Source organism: Carcharodon carcharias, chromosome 1 (assembly GCF_017639515.1).
Source record: "Carcharodon carcharias isolate sCarCar2 chromosome 1, sCarCar2.pri, whole genome shotgun sequence".
Taxonomy (NCBI): Eukaryota; Metazoa; Chordata; class Chondrichthyes; order Lamniformes; family Lamnidae; genus Carcharodon; species Carcharodon carcharias.
Genome location: NC_054467.1, coordinates 173926372 through 173947073, shown reverse-complemented (window position 1 = coordinate 173947073; position 20702 = coordinate 173926372). Strand labels below are relative to the sequence as shown.

Genomic DNA, 20702 nt, shown 5'->3' with positions numbered 1-20702 from the left:
AGCAAGGGCAGCAGACACATGGAAATACCATCCTGGGAGTTCCCCTCCAAGCCACTCACCATCCTGACTTAGAAATATATCGCTGTTCCTTCACTGTCACTGGGTCAAAATCCTGGAACTTATTCCCTAACAGCAATGTGGGTGTACCTTCCCCACGCTCCTGATATGTGCCTTGTAGATGGTGGACAGGCTATGGGGAATCAGAAAGTGAGTTACTTGCCACAAAATTCCAAGCCTACGACTGTATTTATATGTTTCAATTTCTGGTCAATGGCAACCCAGGATGTTGATAGTGGGGGATTCAATGATGGTAATGCCATTGGATGTCAAGGGGCAATGGTTAGATTCTCACTCTTGGAGATGGTCATTGCCTGGCACTTGTGTGGCATGAATGTTAATTGCCATTTGTCAGCCCAAGCCTGGATATTGTCCAGGTGTTGTTGCATTTGACATGGACTACTTCAATATCTAAGGAGTCACAAATGGTGCTGAACATTGTGCGATCATCAGTGAACATGTCAAGAAGACAGCTCATCACCACCTTCTCAAGGACAAGAGGGGGACTAACATCCTTGCGAGTAGGTTTGCTAGTGCTGCTCTGGGGCGTTTAAATTAGATTTGCAGGGGGAGGGGAACCAGAGTGTTAGAGCAGATAGTGAGGTGGAGGAAGATAAAGGTCAAGCAAGGAATGCATGTATAGACAGAAATCAAGGGTCCATACGTGATAGAAATGTTCTCCGGTGCATCTATTTCAATGCAAGGAGTATTGTCGGAAAGGCAGATGAGTTTAGGACATGGATTGGCACGTGGGATTATGACATTATTGCTATTAGTGAGACTTGGTTGCAGGTGGGGCAGGACTGGCAGCTCAATGTTCCAGGGTTCCGTTGTTTCAGACGTGATAGAGGGGGAGGGATGAAAGGGAGAGGAGTGGCATTATTAGTCAGGGAAAATATCACAGCTGTGCGAAAACAGGAAAGCCCGGAGGGCTGGTCTACAGAGGCCATATGGGTGGAGCTGAGGAATGGAAAAGGTGTGACCACACTAATAGGGTTGTATTATAGACCGCCCAATAGTCAGAGAGAATTAGAGGAACAGATCTGTAGAGAGATAGCAGACCGATGTAAGAAACAGAAAGTTGTGATAGTAGGAGATTTTAACTTTCCACATATTGACTGGGATTCCCATACTGTAAAAGGGCTGGATGGCTTGGAGTTTATCAAATGTGTTCAGGAAAGTTTTCTAAATCAATAGATAGAGGTACCAACTAGAGAGGATACAATACTTGATCTCCTATTAGGGAACCAGACAGGTCAGGTGACAGAAGTATGTAGGCGAACATTTTGGGTCCAGTGACCACAATGTCATTAGTTTTAAGCTAATTATGGATAAGGATAGGTCTGGTCCTCCAGTTGAGATTCTAAATTGGAGAAAGGCCAATTTTGTGGAAATGAGAAAGGATCTAGGAAGAGTGGATTGGCATAAGTTGTGTTCTGGCAAGGATGTGTTCAGTAAATGGAAGGCATTCAAAGGCGAAATTTTGAGAGTGCAGAGTTTGCATGTTCCTGTCAGGATTAAAGGCAAAGTTAACAGGCATAGGGAACCTTGGTTTTCAAGGGATATTGGCAATCTGGTTAAGAAGAAGAGAGAGGTGTATAGCAGGTATAGGCAACAAGAAGCAAATGAGGTACTTGTAGAGTATAGAAAATGTAAGAAAATACTAAAAAAGGAAATCAGGAAGGCAAAAAGAAGACATGAGGTTGCTTTGGCAGATAATGTGAAGGTAAACCCGAAGTATATTAAGAGTAAAAGGATAGTAAGGGACACAATTGGTCCCCTTGAAGATCAGAGTGGTCGTCTATGTGTGGAGCCTCACGAGATGGGGGAGATCTTAAACAGATTTTTGCATCAGTATTTACTCAGGAAACTGGCATAGTGTGTAAGGAAGGAAGAGAAACAAGCAGTAGTTTCATGGAACATATAGAGATTAAAGAAGAGGAGGTGCTTGCTGCCTTACAGCGAATAAAGGTAGATAAATCCCCCGGGCCTGACATGATATTCCCTCGGACCTTGAGGGAGACAAGTGTAGAAATTGCAGAGGCTCTGGCAGAAATATTTAAAATGTCCTTAGCCACGGGTGAGATGCCGGAGAATTGGAGGGTAGCTCATGTTGTTCCGTTGTTTAAAAAAGGCTCCAAAAGTAAACCAGGTAATTACAGGCCAGTGAGCCTGACGTCAGTTGTAGGTAAATTATTGGAAGGTGTTCTGATAGATCGGATATATAATTATTTGGACAGCCAAGGGCTGATTAAGGATAGTCAGCATGGCTTTGTGCGTGGTAGGTCACGTTTAACGAACATTGTAGAGTTTTTCGAGGAGGTTACCAAGAAAATAGATGAAGGAAAGGCATGGACTTTAGTAAGGCCTTTGACAAGGTCCCACATGGGTGTTTAGTTCAAAATGTTCAGACACTTGGTATCCATGGAGACATTGTAAACTGGATTTGAAATTGGCTGTGTGAGAGAAGACAGAGAGTGGTAGTGGATGATTGCTTCTCAGACTGGAGGTTTGTGACTAGTGGTGTGCCTCAGGGATCCGTGCTGGGACCATTGTTGTTTGTTGTCTATATCAATGATTTGGATGATAATGTGGTGAATTGGATCAGTAAGTTTGCTGATGACACTTAGATTGGAGGCGTTCTGGACAGCAAGGAAGGCTTTCATAGCTTGCAGAGAGATCTGGACCAACTTGAAAAATGGGCCAGAAAATGGCAGACGGAATTTAATGTGGAAAAGTGTGAGGCGTTACATTTTGGAAGGACATACACAGTAAATGGTAGGACACTGAGGAGTGCGGAGGAACAAAGGGATCTGGGAGTTCAGATACATAGTTCCCTGAAAGTGGCGTCACAGGTAGACAAGGTTGTAAAGAAAGCTTTTGGCATACTTGCTTTCATAAATCAAAGTATTGAGTATAGGAGTTGGGATGTTATGGTGAGGTTGTATAAGACATTGGTGAGGCCAACTTTGGAGTATTGTGTGCAGTTCTGGTCGCCTAAGTACAGGAAGGATATCAGTAAGATTGAGAGAGTTCAGAGAAGATTTACTCAGATGTCGCCAGGTCTTAAGGAGTTGAGTTACAGGGAAAGATTAAACAGGTTAGGACTTTATTCCTTGAAGCGTAGAAGAATGAGGGGAGATATGATAGAAGTTTACAAAATTATGAGGGGTATAGACAGAGTAAATGTGAGTAGGCTCTTTCCATTTAGATTAGGAGAAATAAACACAAGAGGACATGGCTTTAGGGTGAAAGGGGAAAGGTTTAGGGGGAACATTAGGGGGAACTTCTTCACTCAGAGAGTGGTGAGAGTGTGGAACGAGCTACCATCTGACGTGGTAAATGCGGGCTCACTCTTAAGTTTTAAGAATAAGTTAGATAGATACATGGATGGGAGAGGTCTGGAGGGTTATGGACTAGGTGCAGGTCAATGGGACTAGCGGAATAATATTTCTGCACAGATTAGAAGGGCCGAATGGCCTGTTTTCTGTGCTGTAGTGTTCTATGGTTCTATGGTTCTAATTAGGGATGGGCAATAAATGCTGGCCTAGCCAGTGACACCCACATCCCATCAGGGAGTAAAAAAATTAAATGTAATATTTCCAAGTTTGCAGATAACACAATGGTAGTTGGAGATGTAAGTTGTGAGGAGGATGCAAAGACACTTCAAAGGGATTTGGAGAGGCTGGATGAGTGGGCAAAAATTTGGCAGATGGAATACAATGTGGAGAAATGTTAGGTTATCCACTTTGGTAGGAAAAACAGAAATACAGAGTATTTCTTAAAAGATGCAAGGCTTGGAAATGTTGAACTTAAAAGGCACTTGGGTGTCCTTGTTCATGAGTCACTGGAAGCTAACATGCAGGTACAGCAAGCAATTAAGAAAGCAAATGGTATGTTGGCCTTTCTTATAAGAGGCTTTGAGTATAAGATTAAAGGTGTCTTACTGCAATTATATACAACCTTGATGAGACCACACCTTGAGTACTGTGTGCAGTTCTGGTCTCCTTACTTAAGGAAAGTATACTTGCAGAGATCAAATTGTGCCTCCACACAGACCCTCCACAATGTTGCTGTACCTCCACAGCTTTCTCCACAGGACTGCTGTGAACGTGCAGAATCCCCCTGGCTTGTTTATAGATTTCTTTTGCATTTTGAGGCAATAATAATGAAACTGATTTTTTTCCTTGTTTGGAGGGTCAGTAATCTGTTTGAGGAATAAATTGCCCATTCATGAAGGATTTGCCTGAGTTTTGTTCCATTAATGGTTTCTGTAACAGGGCGCTGATCTACTCTGATTGGTTTCTGCCTGGGCAGCGAAGTTGAAAATAACTACTAAGTGCTTACGTCAACAGAAAGGCCTGCGAGGTTAAAGAAGTGACATTACCATTTTAGCTGAAACCATAGCATATCGCACTTCCATGAATTTTTGCACAGATTGAGAGGCTCTCTGTCATTGTGAAAATGGCCCTCAAAGCCCAAATTGAGGGAGGTGGAATGGAGCAGGTCAAATTTGGACATCTGTGCTTCACTGAGGCAGCTGCACCATGTTCAAATGAAGCTACCTTCAGTCTGATCTGAATTTCGCAAACAGGGAATGGGAACGTGTGTACATTTGACTTGCCAATATTTATTTCACAATCAACATCACAAAAACAAATTATTTAGTCATTATCACATTGTTGTTTGTGGACCAATTGGCTGCCGTGTTCCCTACATTACAACAATGACTACACTTCAAAAATACTTCATTGGCTATAAAGCACTTTCAGATCCAGTGTTCATGAAGGGTGCTCTACAAATGCAAGTCTTTCTGTCTTTCTAGTCCTCTGACAGAGCTATACACTCAGAAAGAATTTACACTCATAGAACTCTTTGTACAACCTCAGAGTGCATCAAAGCTAATTGATTATTTTTGAAGTGTAGTATAAGGAATCACAGTAGCTAATATGTGCACGGGAAGATCCCATAATCAGCAATGAGATAAAAGACCAGGTAATCTGTTTCACCATGTTGATTCAGGGATACATTTTGGCCAGCTCATCTGTGTTGGTAAACTATTCATTTCCCATAGAAGTCAAAAGAAAAATATTAAAGGCTATTGGAAAAAGGCAGGAAAATGGGAATAAGATGGATGGGATGTTAAACCTGCCTTAGTCATGTTGCTTGAAGAAAAAATTTGGTCTGGACACCAGGGGAATTTCTCTATGCATCTTCAAATAGTGCCACGAGATTGTTTGTGTCCATCAAAGAGGGGCAGTCTAGGCCCCAGTTTAACATCGTAGCTGCCTTAATCCCATTTTCCTACCCTTTCCCCATAGCCTTTAATTTTTTTATTTTGATTTCCACTGGAAGTGAACTGTTTAACAATGCAGATGAACTGGCTGGATATTTCAAGCATCAAGTGAGCTTGATCATTGGAAAAATTCAATGCTGCTGCATGACAGAATATTCAATATAATATTTTGTGGAGACTCAAAAATGTTGAAAGAAGAAACACATATTTTACAGACATTGAGGTCAATCTAGAGATGTAAACACTCATAACAAAATGGAGTAAGAATGCTTGGAGCAGGCAGTCTCATTTTATTTCGCTTAAGAGTCATTCAGATTTCATACCCGATTTATAGTCAATGTTTAGCATCAGTGGGAAATAACTTTGGTTTGGCATTGATGTTAAACTTGTGGAGTATAAGTACATTATTAGCATTCCATTAATAAAAGCCTCAATGCACGTCTTCAAACTCACAAAGTAATATGTTGCTCTGGAACAGCAGGGAAGGGAGAAAAGTGGAAAAGGAAACTCAAGCGTATATGAGCTGAAAAAGTGAGGATCCTCTCTATATTGCGACCTTAGATACATAAAAAGCATGCTATAGGAAATAGCTTGATAAACGGCATTTTTTGGTTTGTTGGTATATGAGCATTTCCATAATTAATGTATGATACCAAAAGTGAGCGTATGCATTATAGTGATGGGCTGTGGAATTAAAGAACTTATTTTGCCAAACAGAAATTCAGAGTACCTTGAAGTTTGCACTGGTCAGATTGTCATCACAATGACAACAGTTTTTCTGTTTCATCCTGTTTGCACATGTAATACTCCCAACATTCCCTGCAAGCAGGCACAATGTGTTGAGTTTTTATTCTAGAAAGGATTTCAATACATTACATATGTAATACTTGAAAAAACGCAACAATAATTAATATGTCTACAGCTTGGAAAGATAGAGCCATTATGCTTAATTGACCAGTTTCTCATATCTGAAACACTCTTGAACTAGCAATGCATTCCCTCCATTTCTGGTTAATTCATTTTAAATAAATTTAGAATAACATGAATAGAAGCAAGTTTAAAACACTCTTTCTCAGACTTTAAAAAAACCCACGGGATACATCTTACAGTTTATTTTGTTAGGTTTGTACAGAAACAATATTTGAGAAAAAAGCCTTGCAACAAAGCAAATGGAGCCTGTGCCCCGTGTTTTCAAGCTTTCTACTGTCTTCAAAAGCAGTTGTGTTTGTGGCTGCTGGTTAATTTAAAACACCCCCCAATGTCATAATGGTAAGTTTGTCAGATTACCAACAAAGAATAATTTTGAAATAAACACAGAAAATGCTGGAAAACTCAGCAGGTCTGGCAGCATCAGTGGAGAGAGAAACAGAGTTAACGTTTCGAGCCCATATGATTCTTCTGCAGAATAATTCTGAGAAGCTGCAAGCCAAAGATGTGGCCACCTGTGCAATCTGAAACATTTTACACTTCCAACCCTATCATTGACTTTTAAACAAAAGCATCAAAGTAAAGATGGAGATGGGGGCACATAGAAATGTAAGCTGGATGCTAGGTATTTCTAATTTATAAGTATAATAGAACTGTGGGGATACAAATATGAGTGTGTTGACAGTTGTATATGGCTCTATGTCCAGCTGTCTAAATGTTTATTTTGAACTGAAATAGTATTCAGATTCAAGGCTTCCTAATTCCCAGACAAAAATACACCAATAAGCATAACTGTACATATTTTGCAGATTGTTTTGCTGTTTCAAGCAACTATATTCCGAATGAGAATCTTTGAGGTGTATGTAGTATATACTGAGCGTAACACTAAAAAAAACAGCACACAGAAGGCTAAAACCCCAAATGTTTAAACAGCTGCCAGAGATATTTTATGGTATTATATTTCAGTAACAATATTGAAAGAGATTAGCTCAAAATTTACAACTCCTCAAACCCTATCCCAGTAGATTTCATATACACACATTGCAACAACCCCTATAAAACAAACATTACTAGACACCAATTCAATACTTATATTGATTAAAAATGACACATCTGCCTTACTTGTCCATCAAAATCACTTTCTTTTGAAAACTGGAGAAATATACAGCACAGGTAAAGTCTAGGAATATTCCTTGTTAGTCCCAATATAGTATCTTTAAAAAAAATTTCACTGAAAAAAGTCTATCTATAAGTTTTAGATGGCATCAGTTGCCTTTCCAATATAACATTTGTCTTGTAGCATAATTAACTTGTCTACAAACCAACAATGCCCAGTGCACTCGGCAAGTACCAGTGTGCAAAAAACATCTTGAGCCTTTTTGTGCCTGGCTATAAATAATTCAAGGAGATTGCAATGCCAAATAGCAAATTAGACCTTCGTAGCTTATTATAAATTTTGACCATTCACTCTACCATTATAAATGAGTTTGCAAACATAATATCAGTTTATAGGAAAAAATTGGAAATGCAACAAGGGATGAAATAATTCATGGTTTTGATTTTTTTTTCAATTAAGATAATCTTTTAGCAATTTCCTACTGTTTCAGAAAATACATTGAAAACCAAAACAGAGTCCAAATTCAAACTATTGATCAAAATGCTTGCTGAATGGTGCAGTGGTTTGGCACAGTGCCCTTTCACCTTTGGCAGCTGGCTCTGAATCCATCCTAGACTGACTTGTTCTCTGCAGCAGTGACATAAGGGCTTATTGATCTGATGCAAGAAGCATTTGGCAGTTAATGCAAAATGTCTAAAACAACATTAGCACTCTTGCAACACCATCATTTCATCCGCTCTCATGCCCCAATTTTAGTTTTCACAACTTCATGCAGCACACATTCTGGTGTTCCTTTTGTGTTGGAGGAGACGCTAATAAGCACAATGAAATCAATCTCCATCACTATTCAAACGTCACATATTTCAAAAGTAATATTCTTCAAACACTGTCTTATGCACAAGGCATGAATTGTAACACAATTACTTCTCTACTTTTCTCACATTTCTGTCCTCAAATTTCCTTGGGGGTTTAAGTGTTTTGGGTCACTTTACTGTAACTGTGTCACACACATATAAATGGCAAGAAAATAAGTGGGCAGGTAGCAACATTCAGAACTTAATTAATAATATTCACTTTTGGGGGGAAGAAAAGTATGATTGAAGTTTATGAATGAAAATTACAAAGATTTTTTTCACTCAAAGATGGAAAATGGAAAATTGTTATTCAAGTAATTAGGGTAGACAGGATTATTTTGAAATAATCCATGAATAAAATCATTAAGAGCTGAATGACCAGAGGTCAGAATTACATGTCAGCATGGCTGTAATCTGGTCAATTTAGTATCTATTGAAAGAAAAGGTATTCACTAATAGGACAGACACCATGTTCTCCTATGGAGTAATGTTACTGTGTCCAGTGACCACAGGTAAATAAATGCACTTCAGATGATTTATAATCTAGATGAGCTAGGTTAGCTCAATATAAGGATATTATTCTTGTTCTGTTTTCATATTGAGAAAGCATCACTAAACTCCTTAAAATCTGTTACAATAAATGTGATTAACTTTAACGTCATTATTTTACTGCTCGTAAATTGTCGGTGATGATGACATTATTGAAGAAATTGGGTGGAGTGACTCACTGAGCTCAAAAAATGAGCAAACCAAGTTAATTGACAGTTGAAGCAACAATTTTAGTGAAAGATTCTGATAACAATTTTAAACACATTTTAACTCAGCTCCCTCTTCAACAAACTCACCAGCACAAGAATATATACAAAGTAACAGGAATACAAAAGAAAACAAGAGTTTTAAAATTATAATTGTTATTTAAATCAGTTTAATTTGGAAAGGCAGGACTGGTGACAAGATTCTTTTTGATTATTTCCCAATGTTGTTTCTCCTCCAAGATATAGTTAGTTAGATGTCATTACTGGCTTCTAATGTGCCTAAAATACAAATGGAATCATAATGTGGTTACTGTATTTTAAATGGAGTAGGTGAAAATCAACAAGTAATTTAACAAGTAGATCATTGATGAAAGGTGATGCATGGGTTACAAACTGGTTTCTAAACCACTCAGGTCAAGATCTGACTGGTTCCTGTTTCCTCATACCATCAGAGAGAACTACCCTTTCTGCCTTAAGTGAATGCATATTTTGCATTACTCCACATTTCAAATAAGTCAAGTTAATTTACTGATTATACAGTGCGCAGACTAAATGAAAAAATATGTAGACCCATATGAATATTTACTGAATTATAAAGACCATTAAATATTAAAATTACTAGCAATACATTACTTTGCTACATTCTGATTTTCTTTAGGTAAAGAAATGATCTATTGTTGTAATTAAAAGATATAGGTAGGTCTATTTTTAAAATAATCTTACATTTTTGCAAAGCATCCTACTCATTCTGCACAAAATATAAGGAGTGAAGGGATTTTTCATGAGCTTGAACTGCCTGGCACCAAGCTTCAAAACAGCTGTTCTGAAGAACCTTTTATCTCTTGCTGATCTTGTTTTTTTTATTAAAATCAGCAAGAAGTTTAACTGAATAATTAAAATTATAAATATGTTTAAGATTAAGGGACATTAAATGGTCTTGCAGCTATACTAACATAAATGTGTTTTTATGGTAGTCACTAGACACACAAATATATGTGCTTCATTCAGATTCCTATAGAAAATACTGAGGGTAAATCCATGAGTGCTCTGCCGTGAGTGGAAACTCACAACTACTGAATGGTAACAGTTAGTTCAGTGTATCGCTTCTTTGTTGTACTAATGACTATTAAGATACTAGAATTTCACATATCCTTCAAATGGGAAACACATGCAGTGTTTCAATAATAACAAGCACATTTTCAGCAAATTCTATCAGTGCTTCCGGCAACTGAACTTTTCAGATACAACTTACCATATCCACGAATGCCTCCTGAAGGGGAAATTATTCACGTGCATCATATCCATGAATCTTTGCTTACAGGGATTAGTCAAATCCTTGAAATTGATGTTGTGCAGACACCTTAGGACACAATCAACTTCTGGTAGCAATCTAATAGATCATCTCTATTAGTCTTGACCATAATATATGTAGGATCATTTTTGTACATCTTCAGTCATTGGATTGTTCAAGTAAAAAGAAACAGTTTAGAACCACACTGCAGTTTGAAACATCAATGCTGCCATTGTTCTGTTTATGACAATTTTTGAAGTTTAACGCTTGAATGAATTAGGTAAACTCCTGTTTCTAGTAAATGAGGACAATTAAAACAGTACTTAGGATCAAGTTCAAAGAAAAAAGCAGAAAGAAGCACTCCAACAGAAAATATACGCCATCTTCCAGCATTATGTAAAATTCCTACAATGTAAGAGGGCAGAGGCAGCTCTGCAGATCAAGACTCTTAATTATCATTAAAGGAAGGTGTATAGTTTTACTTTCTTTTTCTTCGTATTCTTTCTGAAAACCTTTCAGCTTTCTTGCACCATACATTCATTTTGACATTGACAGAAACCAAATACTTCTTCGTTAAGTATTCCTTCTCAGTGCTGATGTTGATATTCACGATATTGTAATGCTACTAAATAAACTTTGCACTAATAGTTCAAAGAGGATGGATTCAGTCATCCACATCTGTAGCAAGGCACTGAGCCCTTACTGATCCAAGCCTCAGGGTGATGTTTTGCTGCCATCATAAGCGTTTTTGTGATTGCTCTCTCATTTTGATTTTTTTTAACAATGCATTATATTTCTAATTTCTTTTTTGCTAAAGCACCGTGCGCTCCTGTGCTTCAAAACAACTAAGCTGTTGATCTTCTTATTCCATGCAGCCTGTGTAAATTTGACATAAAAGTAAATAACAAACAGAAGGATGCCAGTAGTGATACAAAGAAAGGTGAAGAGGAATGCTCCAAATCTGAATGTCATCTAAGAACCTCTTCCCTACCGTCCTTGATCCTTTTTTCCCAATCCAGTTCACCAACAGTTGTCATTACTGTCCTGTCATTGTAAATAGGATCATCTGCTTGAAGTCTGCGGTCTCCAAACCTTGCATTTTTCTAAAGGCAGAACAATAGGAAAGGCTCTCATTCAACAGTAAAGTGTCCTGACAATGCTAATGTAGCATGTGCGTCCAGACATCTCCTGAGTATCTGACATGTAGCACAGAAAGATTCAGCACATTCTCAGTGGCTCGGTTACTTTACTCTGCTGCAGAACCAGCTTCAATCTTGTGAGAATGCTGCTGCACAGGGGATGTGCTGTCGTCAAGGGGCCCCTTTAGGTAGGTTCCCTCTTCAACAAATTTATTCATAAGCTTGTTTATAGCTAATGTCCTACTAAATGGGTTTATTAAAGATAGGGCAATCTGCAGTAGAAGAAAACAATTTCTATGTTTCTTCATTTCCATCTGATGCACACCAATGGTATTAATAATCAGATCACTCTAAAATACCCTAAAGGACCCCTTGACAGCATAGTTAATGCCTTTTTAGGACAAGTGGGAAGTAGTAAACAATGAACTAAACAGTTATAGGATATAAGCTTCAAAAGACAAATGAACAAAAAAATGTGCAATTAAAATGAGGATTTTTTTGTTTTTAATGAAAAACTTAGATTTTTAAATTGTAAGTCGATCACTTAAAAAGTAATCATGATTCAACCAACACTTATGTACTTTGAAATAATATTTGAGTGATTGTTTAATAGATCTTGTGGCAATACAATTATGGAATTTAAATGATACAATTAAAAAGAAAATCCTTAAAGCAGAACAACTTATTGAATTTTCTGTTGAGGTAAACTGCTGAGGAACCCTTCAGTGGCACTGCAATGCTACAGCATTATTCATATTCCTGCTCTGCCTAAAGCTGCTGCTAATGTTGTGGATGGGGTGCCAATCAAGCAGGCTGCTTTGTTCTGAATGGTGCTGAGCCTCTTGAGTGTTATTGGACCTGCATTCATTCAGACAAGTGGGGAGTATTCCATCACACTTCTGACTTGTGCCTCATAGATGGTGGATAGAATCTGGGGAGTCAGGAGATGAGTTACTCTCCACAGGATTCACTGACCTGTTCTTGCAGCATGAGTATTTATGTGGCTAAATCAGTTAAGGTTCTGATCAAATGTAACCACTACAATGTTGGTGATGGGGGATTTTGTGACAGTATTTACTCTGAATGTCAAGGGAAGATGGTTAGATTCACTTTTGTTGGAGGTCGCCACTGCCTTGCACTTGTGTGGCGCAAATGTTATTTCCCACTTATTAGCTGAAGCCTGAATGTTTCCCAGATCTTGTTGCACATGGGCAAGGGGTACTTCATTATTTGAGGAGTTTCAAATGGGACCGAACACTGTTTTATCATCAGTGAACATCCCCACTTCTGATCTCATGGTGGAGGGAGGGTCATTGATGAAGCAGCTGAAGATGGTCGGGTCTAAGACACTGCCTTGAGGAAATCCTGCAGCAATGTCCTGGGACTGAGACGTATAGCCTCCAATCATCACAACCATCTTCCTTTGTGCTTGGGGCGATTCCAGCATTGGGGTTTTCCCCCTGAAACCTAGTGGCTTCAATTTTACTAGAGCTCCTTGATGCTACATTCAGTGAAATGCTGCCTTTATGTCAAGGGCTGTCACTCTCACCTCACCTCTGGCATTCAATTCCTTTGTCCATGTTTGTACCAAGGCTGTAATAATGTCTGGAGCTGAGTGGTCCAGGCAGAACCCAAACTGAACATTGCTCAGTAGGTTATTGGTGAATAAGTATGGCTTGATAGCAGTGTCAATGACATCTCTGCTGAAGATTGAGAGTAGATTGATGGAGTGATAATTGGCCAGATTTGATTTGTCCTACTTTTGTGAGCAGGACATTCCTGGGTATACATTTCCACATCGCTGAACTGATGCCACTGTTTTGGCTGCACTGGAACAGCTTGGTTAGGGATGCAGCTAGTTCTGAAGTACAAGTCTAAAGCACTACTGCTATTGTCAGGGCCCATTGTTTTTTTCGCTATCCAGTACAGTAAGCTATTTCTTGATATTCGTGGAATGAATCAAATTGGTTGAAGACTGGCATCTGTGATTCTGGGGACCTTAGGAGGAGGCTAAGATGGATCATCAACTTGGCACTTTTGACTAAAGATGGTTGCAAAGACTTTAGCCTTGATGCATTGGGCTCCTCCATAACTGAGAATGGAGATGTTTGTGGCGCCTCATCCTCCTCTGGTTAGCTCTTTAACAGTCCACCAGCATTCACAACTGGACATATGGCAATACTGCAGAAAATTGATCTGATCCATTGGTTGTGGGATTGCTTAACTCTCTCTATAGAATGCTGCTTCTGCTGGTTAGCATGTAAGAAGTCCTGTTTTGTAGTTTCAGCAGCTTTCATTAGACTTCATTGTTAACTGTGCTGCTGGCATATTCTTATACACTTCTCATTAAACCAAGGTTAGTCCTCTGGATTGATAACAATGGTAGAGTGAAAGATATGGCAGGCCATGTGGTTATAACTGGGGTGAAATACAATCCTGCTGCTGCTGATGGCCCACAGCATTTCATGTCCAGTTTCCAGATCTGTTCTGAAGCTACCTCATTTGGCACGGTGATAACGCCGCATAACAGGATTAAGGGTATACTCAGTGTGAAGACCGGACAAGTTACTCCTCCATACCATGATGGAAAGATGTACCTGGAACAGGTAGATTGGTGAGAACGAGATCAAGTAGGTCCTTCTTTCTTGTTGTTTCTCCATCCCTCTGTTCTTCAGGACTCAGCCAGCTTGATCAGTAGTGCTGTTATTAAACCACACTTGATGATGGACATTTAAGTTCCCTACACAGAGTACATTCTGTGCCTTTGCTGCTCTCAATGTTTCTTCCAAATTGTGTTCAACATGGAGAAAAACGGATTCATCAATTCAGAGGTGGTAACCAGACGGAGGTTTTCTTGCCCATGTTTGAGTGATGCCATAAGTGGTGCCTGGAGTTAATGTTGAGGATTTCGGGCAACTCCCTCCTGACTGTATACCACTATGCTGCCACCTCTTGGACTGCATTTTAGGGCCCTGCCCCATGATGGGCATGTTTTTGGAGGGGATGCATAAAATATGACATGTAGCTAGCCCACTGCCTCCCATCATACCCATGCTAGTCCCCATAATGTGGAGGTGTGTGTAAGGTGCCCATTAGGCTTCCTGCCCTTAGGCCTATTGAGGCCCTTATGTGGCCAACTATTGCCCACTTAAGGCCTTCAATCCAGCTCCAATGCACTGGACAGTAGAAAGTAGGCAAGAGTGAGAAGACCATTTCTTCACCTTGGTTGGTGAAAAGGTGGGAAGGAAAAAGAGCTATATTCTTCGGAGGGTGCCTTGTGCACATCAGAGGCAACTTCCCTAAGGTTGTAGTCCCATCTTTGTGTCTCCCTGTCTGGCATCCAAAAGCCCCACCCCCCTGCCCCCCTGCTGCGCCCCCCACCCCCACAGGGTGTCTGATTCCCCCCCCCCAACCCCATCCTAAAAACATGGGAACTTATCTGGGTCCAGTTGCCGTGATCTTCTTCCCAGGGCCTCCTTGCAGTCCCAGTAGCGCCCATTACTGAGCTTAGGGTGGAAGTCTCACTCTCTGCTTGTTAATGCTGCCCCCAGCAAGTTATCACCTTATTTAAAGTCAGACAGCAAGAGATCCATCTGATCCTTATTGTAGGGACTGTTTACACCTAAGAGGTTTGCTAATGCATTAAGAGTTAATTGTGCAATGTGGGACTACAGGCATGTATAAGGCTTGGCCTTAATAGCCAAGTGGTTATGGTACTGGGTTTGTAACCCCAAGATCAAAAGTTCAAATCTCACAATGGCAAACTATGAAACAATGTAACTTCATCTGAAACAGATGGAAACGGGTTTGTACTCAAAAGAGTTACACCGCTGGGCTGGCTTTATTCCCAGCTAGCTCAGCCAGTAGAGTATGAGACTCTTCATTTTGAGATTGTGGGTTCGAGTCCCAAACTAGGTGCTATTTAAAAAAATCTGAATATGAGTTGTACGGACTGGAAACGTTGACCCTGTTTTGGGCTTGGCCTAAATAGCCAATGGTTATGGTACTGGGTTTGTAACCCCAAGATCAAGAGTTCAAATCTCACAATGGCAAACTATGAAACAATGTAACTTCATCTGAATAGGAACAGATGGAAACGTGTTTGTACTCGAAAGAGTTACAGCCATGTATAATCAAGATGCAGTGGTGTAGTGATATTGTCGCTGGACTAGTAATCCAGTGACCCAGGATAATGCCCTGGGGACCAGGGTTCAAATGCCACCATGGCAGATGGTGGAATTTGAATTCAATAAAAATCGGGAATTAAAAGTCTAATCATGACCATGAAACAATTGTTGTAAAAACCCATCTGGTTTCAATAATGTCCTTTATGGAAGGAAATCTGTGGCTCTTACTTGGTCTGGCCAGCATGTGACTCCAGACCCAATGTGGGTTGACTCTTAAATGCCCTCTGAAATGGCCCAGCAAAACACTCAGTTGTAACAAACCATCACAAAAAAGGAATGAAAACAGACGGACCACCTGGCATTGACCTAGGCATCGAAAAAGACAACGGCAATTACAGCCCTGCCAACCCTGCAAAGTCATTCTCACTAAATCTGGGGGCTAGTGCCAAAATTGGGAGAGCTGTCTCACAGACTAATCAAGCAATAGCCTGACATAGTCATCCTCATGGAATCATACCTTACAGATAATGTCCCAGACACCACCATCACCAACTCTGGATATGTCCTGCCCCACCGGCAGGATAGACCCAAAAGAGGTGGCAGCACAGTGGTATACAGTCGGGAGGGAGTTGCCCTGGGAGCCCTCAACATTGACTCCAGACTCCATGAAGTCTCATGGCATCAAGTCAAACATGGGCAAGGAAACCACCTGCTGTTTACCATGTACCACCCTCCCACAGCTGATGTATCAGTGCTCCTCCTTGTTGAACATCACTTGGAGGAAGCACTGAGGGTGGCAAGGGCACAGAATGTGCTTTGGGTGGGGGCTTCAATGTCCATCACCAAGAGTGTCTTGGTAGTACTACTGATCTTGCTGGCTGAGTCCTAAAGGACATAGCTGCTAGACTGCGTCTGTGGCAGGTTGTGAGGGAAACAAGAGGGAAAAACATACTCATCCTCACCAACCGGCCTACCGCAGATGCATCTCTCTGTGCCAGTATTGGTAGAAGTAACCACCGCACAGTAATTTTGGAGACGAAGTTCCGCCTTCACATTGAAGATACCCGGCATCGTGTTGTGTGGCATTACCACCATGCTAAATGGGATAGATTTCGAACAGATCTAGCAACTCAAGACTGGGCATCCATGAGGCATTGTGGGTCATCAGCAGCAGCAGCAGAATTATACTTGCACACAATCTGTAATCTCATGGCCCAGCATATCCCCCACTCTACCATTACCATCAAGCCAGAGGATCAACCCTGGTTCAATGAAGAGTGCAGGAGGGCATGCCAGGAGCAGCACCAGGCATACATAAAAATGAGGTGTCAACCTGGTGAAGCTATAACACAGGACTACAGCATGCCAAACAGCATAAGCAGCAAGTGACAGACAGAGCTAAACGATCCCACAACCAATGGATTAGATCTAAGCTCTGCAGTCCTGCCACATCCAGTAGTGAATGGTGGTGGACAATTAAACAACTCACTGGAGGATGAGGCTCCACAAATATCCCCATCTTCAATGATGGAGGAGCCCACCACAGAAGTGCAAAAGATAAGGCTCAAGCATTCGCAACGATCTTCAGCCAGAGGTGCCAAGCGGATGATTCATCTTGGCCTCCAAGATCCCCAGCATCGCAGATGACAGTCTTCAGCCAATTTGATTCACTCCACATGACATCAAGAAACGGCTGAAGGCACTAAATACTGCAAAGGCTATGGGCCTAGACAATATTCCGGCAATAGTATTGAACACTTGTGTTTCAGAACTTGCTGCACCCTTTGCCAGGCTGTTCCAGTACAGCTACAACACTGGCGTCCATCCGGCTATGTGTAGAATTGCCCAGGTATGTCCTATACACAAACAGCAGGACAAATCCAAACTGGTCAATTACGGCCCCATCAGTCTACCCTTCATCATCAGCAAAGTAATGGAAGGGGTCATCAACAGTGCTATCAAGTGGCACTTGCTTAGCAATAACTTGCTCACTGATGCTCAGTTTGGGTTCCACCAGGGTCACTCAGCTGCTGACCTCATTGGTTCAAACATGGACAAAAGGGCTGAACTCCCGAGGTGAGGTGAGAGTGACTGTCCTTGGCGTCAAGGCAGCCTTTGACCGAGTGTGGCATCAAGAAGCCCTAACAAAACTGGAGTCAATGGGAATCGGGGGAAAACTCTCTGCTAGTTGGAGTCATACCTAGCAAAAAGGAAGATGGTTGTAGTTTTTGGAGGTCAGTCATCTCAGCTCCAGGACATCACTGCAGGAGTTCCTCAGGGTAGTGTCCTAGGCCCAACCACCTTCAGCTGCTTCATCAATGACCTTCCTTCCATCATAAGGTCAGAAGTAGGGATGTTCGCTGATGATTGCACAATGTTCAACACCATTCATGACTCCTCAAATACTGAAGCAGTCCATGTCCAAATGCAGCAAGACCTGGACAATATCCAGACTTGCACTGACAAGTGGCAAGTAACATTTGCACCACACAAGTGTCAGGCAATGATCATTTCCAACAAGAGAGAATCCAACCATCGCCCCTTGATGTTCAATAGCATTACCATCACTGAATGCCCCACTATCAACATTCTGGGGGTTACCATTGACCAGGAACTGAACTGGACTAGCTATATAAATTCTATGGCAACAAGAGCAGGTCAGAGGCTAGGACTCATGTGACGAGTAACTCACCCCCTGACTCCCCAATGCCTGTCCGCCATCTACAAGGCACAAGTCAGGAGTGTGATGGATTACTCCCCACTTGCCTGGATGAATGCAGCTCTCACAATACTGAAGAAACTGGACACGGTCCAGGACAAAGCAGCCCACTTGATTGGTATTACATCCACAAACATTCACTCCTTCCACCTACCCAACGCACAGAAGCATCAGTGTGGACTATCTACAAGATGCATTGCAGGAATTCACCAAGGCTCCTTAGACAGCACCTTCCAAACCCACGACCACTACCATCTGGAAGAACAAGGGCAACAGATAGTTAAGAACACCACTACTTAGAGGTTCCCTCCAAATCACTCACCATCCTGATTTGGAAAAATATCACTGTTCCTTCACTGTCGCTGGGTCAAAATCCTGGAACTCCCTTCTTAACAGCACTGTGGGTGTACCTACAGCACATGAAGTGCAGCGGTTCTAGAAGGCAGCTCACCACCATTTTCTCAAAGGTAACTGGGGATGGGCAATAAATGGTGGCCCAGCCAGCGAAGTTGTGAATGAATAAAAAAAAGACCAGTTAATTGGACTTTTAGGAATTAACAGATATATTGCATTTAATTCCTCAACTTTTTCTATTTGCTCATGGGACGTGGTCATTGCTGGCTAGGCCAGCATTTATTGCCCATCCCTTTTTACCCTTGTTCAGAGGGCATTTTAAGAGTCTGTGGGTCTGCAGTTATATGCAGGCCAGAGCAGGTAAGGACAGCAAGTTTCCTTCCCTAAAGGACATTCATGAACAAGATGGGTTTTTACAACATGATCATCAGCAAACGTTTAATTCCAGATTTTTATTGAATTCAAATTTCACCATCTGGTGGAATTCAAACCTGGGTCCCCAGAGCGTTACCTTGGGTCTCTGAAATACCAGTCCAGTGACAATACCACTATGCCACTGCCTCCCCTATGCTATGGTGGGATTTGCGCCACTGACCTCTGGCATGCTAGTCTGTTACCACAAGCAAGATGCTACCCATTACAACCAAGCAGCATTAAAAGAAACTAAAGTGGAAAGGAAATGGTGACCAAGTAAGCCAAATGCTGCAATACACTCAGCTGTCAGAATTAATAAACAGTCTCTTGAAAGAAAAGCAATAATCTGAAAAGATACTATGTTATTCATTTAATGCTCAGATGTGTAAATTGCTACACAAAAAAAAATGTGCAATGTGTTTAGACTTTCATCTATCCTAAGTGTGAAGTCATTCACAGTAATTGTGAGGAAAACTTGCAGAATTATCTGAAAGATTTAATATTACTTGCTGTGTGAAGGTCTGTGAACAGTCCTTTTCTTAAACCCCGATGATTGGCAAGACAAGATATTTTTAGCAGGTCACTCTGTAGTTCACCTATGCAGAGGCCTAATGTTGTTCACTCAAAGATGACGGAACAGTCTCTGAGAGGACTCACTGCTGGTTAGCACTGATGCAGGTCTGCCTCAGACAGTGCCAACAAACAATAATCTGCCATTGTGCACAAACATAATTTACCTCTACGCAACAATAATCACCTATTTAAACGTTAGAAAATACCTTTTGCCTAATATATATAAACAGAGAGCTAGATTTACCAAAGAAATAAATATCTAAATATTATTATAATTTAATGCTTAAATAGTTTAGGGTAGTCACATATGTAACATGAAACAGACAGATATCAAAAAAGCTGAATTTTGAAAAACAAACCAGTAAGAAGAGAAAGATTTATCAAAGGTATTCATTATTCCTATTTCTAACTTGGAAATTCTCTTCTAAAGGAATATAATTCTCTTCTATGTTGAGAGGAGAAAAGGAAAAGGAGATGGGATAGTTCTGTTAATAAAGGATGAGATCAGTACAACATTGAGAAATGAGACCAATCTTAGTTCAGAAGAACGAGATGTGGAATCAGTTTGGGTGGAGTTAAGAAATAACAAAGGAAAAAAGTCACTGGTGGGAGTGGGTTATAAATGCCCTGACAGTTGCTACACAGCTGGACAGAGGAAAAATCAAGAAATAATGTGGGCTTGCAAGAAAGATATTGCAATCATTGTGGATGATTTTAATCTTCATATTGATTGGACAAATCAAGTTGGTAAAGGTAGCCTGGGGATGGGTCCATGAAGAGAATTCGGGGCAGATGCTGCAACTCATTCCTGCAGATGACCAAGAACCAGTATCATCAAAGACTGCGCATGTCTAGGGAACTGGTCGGTCACATCTGCCAGCTACTGCAGGATTTGGTGCCACATGGACATGGAGGGCATCCATTGACAGTGGCTGTGAAAGTGATAGTGGCACTCAATTTCTACACCAGTAGCTCCTTTCAGGGCTCCACAGCTGACCTCTGTGGGATATCACAAGCCTCCACCCACAAACACATCCATGAGGTCATGTATGCCACCTTTGCGAAGGCACACAACTTTG

The 20702-nt window shown here is 40.9% G+C and overlaps 1 protein-coding gene across 4 annotated transcripts in view; it reads right to left on the bottom strand.

The window, feature by feature from the left end:
- pde4d (phosphodiesterase 4D, cAMP-specific) overlaps positions 1 to 20702 on the bottom strand; it is a 1628454-nt gene that overhangs the window by 725723 nt on the left and 882029 nt on the right. The window contains exon 1 of one of the 4 annotated variants that reach the window (XM_041186406.1): positions 10259 to 11565. The exons of the other annotated variants lie outside the window; for them this stretch is intronic. Within the exon in view, the coding sequence (XP_041042340.1) occupies positions 10259 to 10311 (53 nt within the window). The 5' untranslated portion in view covers positions 10312 to 11565. Of the gene's footprint in view, positions 1 to 10258; positions 11566 to 20702 lie in introns of those variants that run through there. 4 annotated transcript variants of the gene reach the window in all.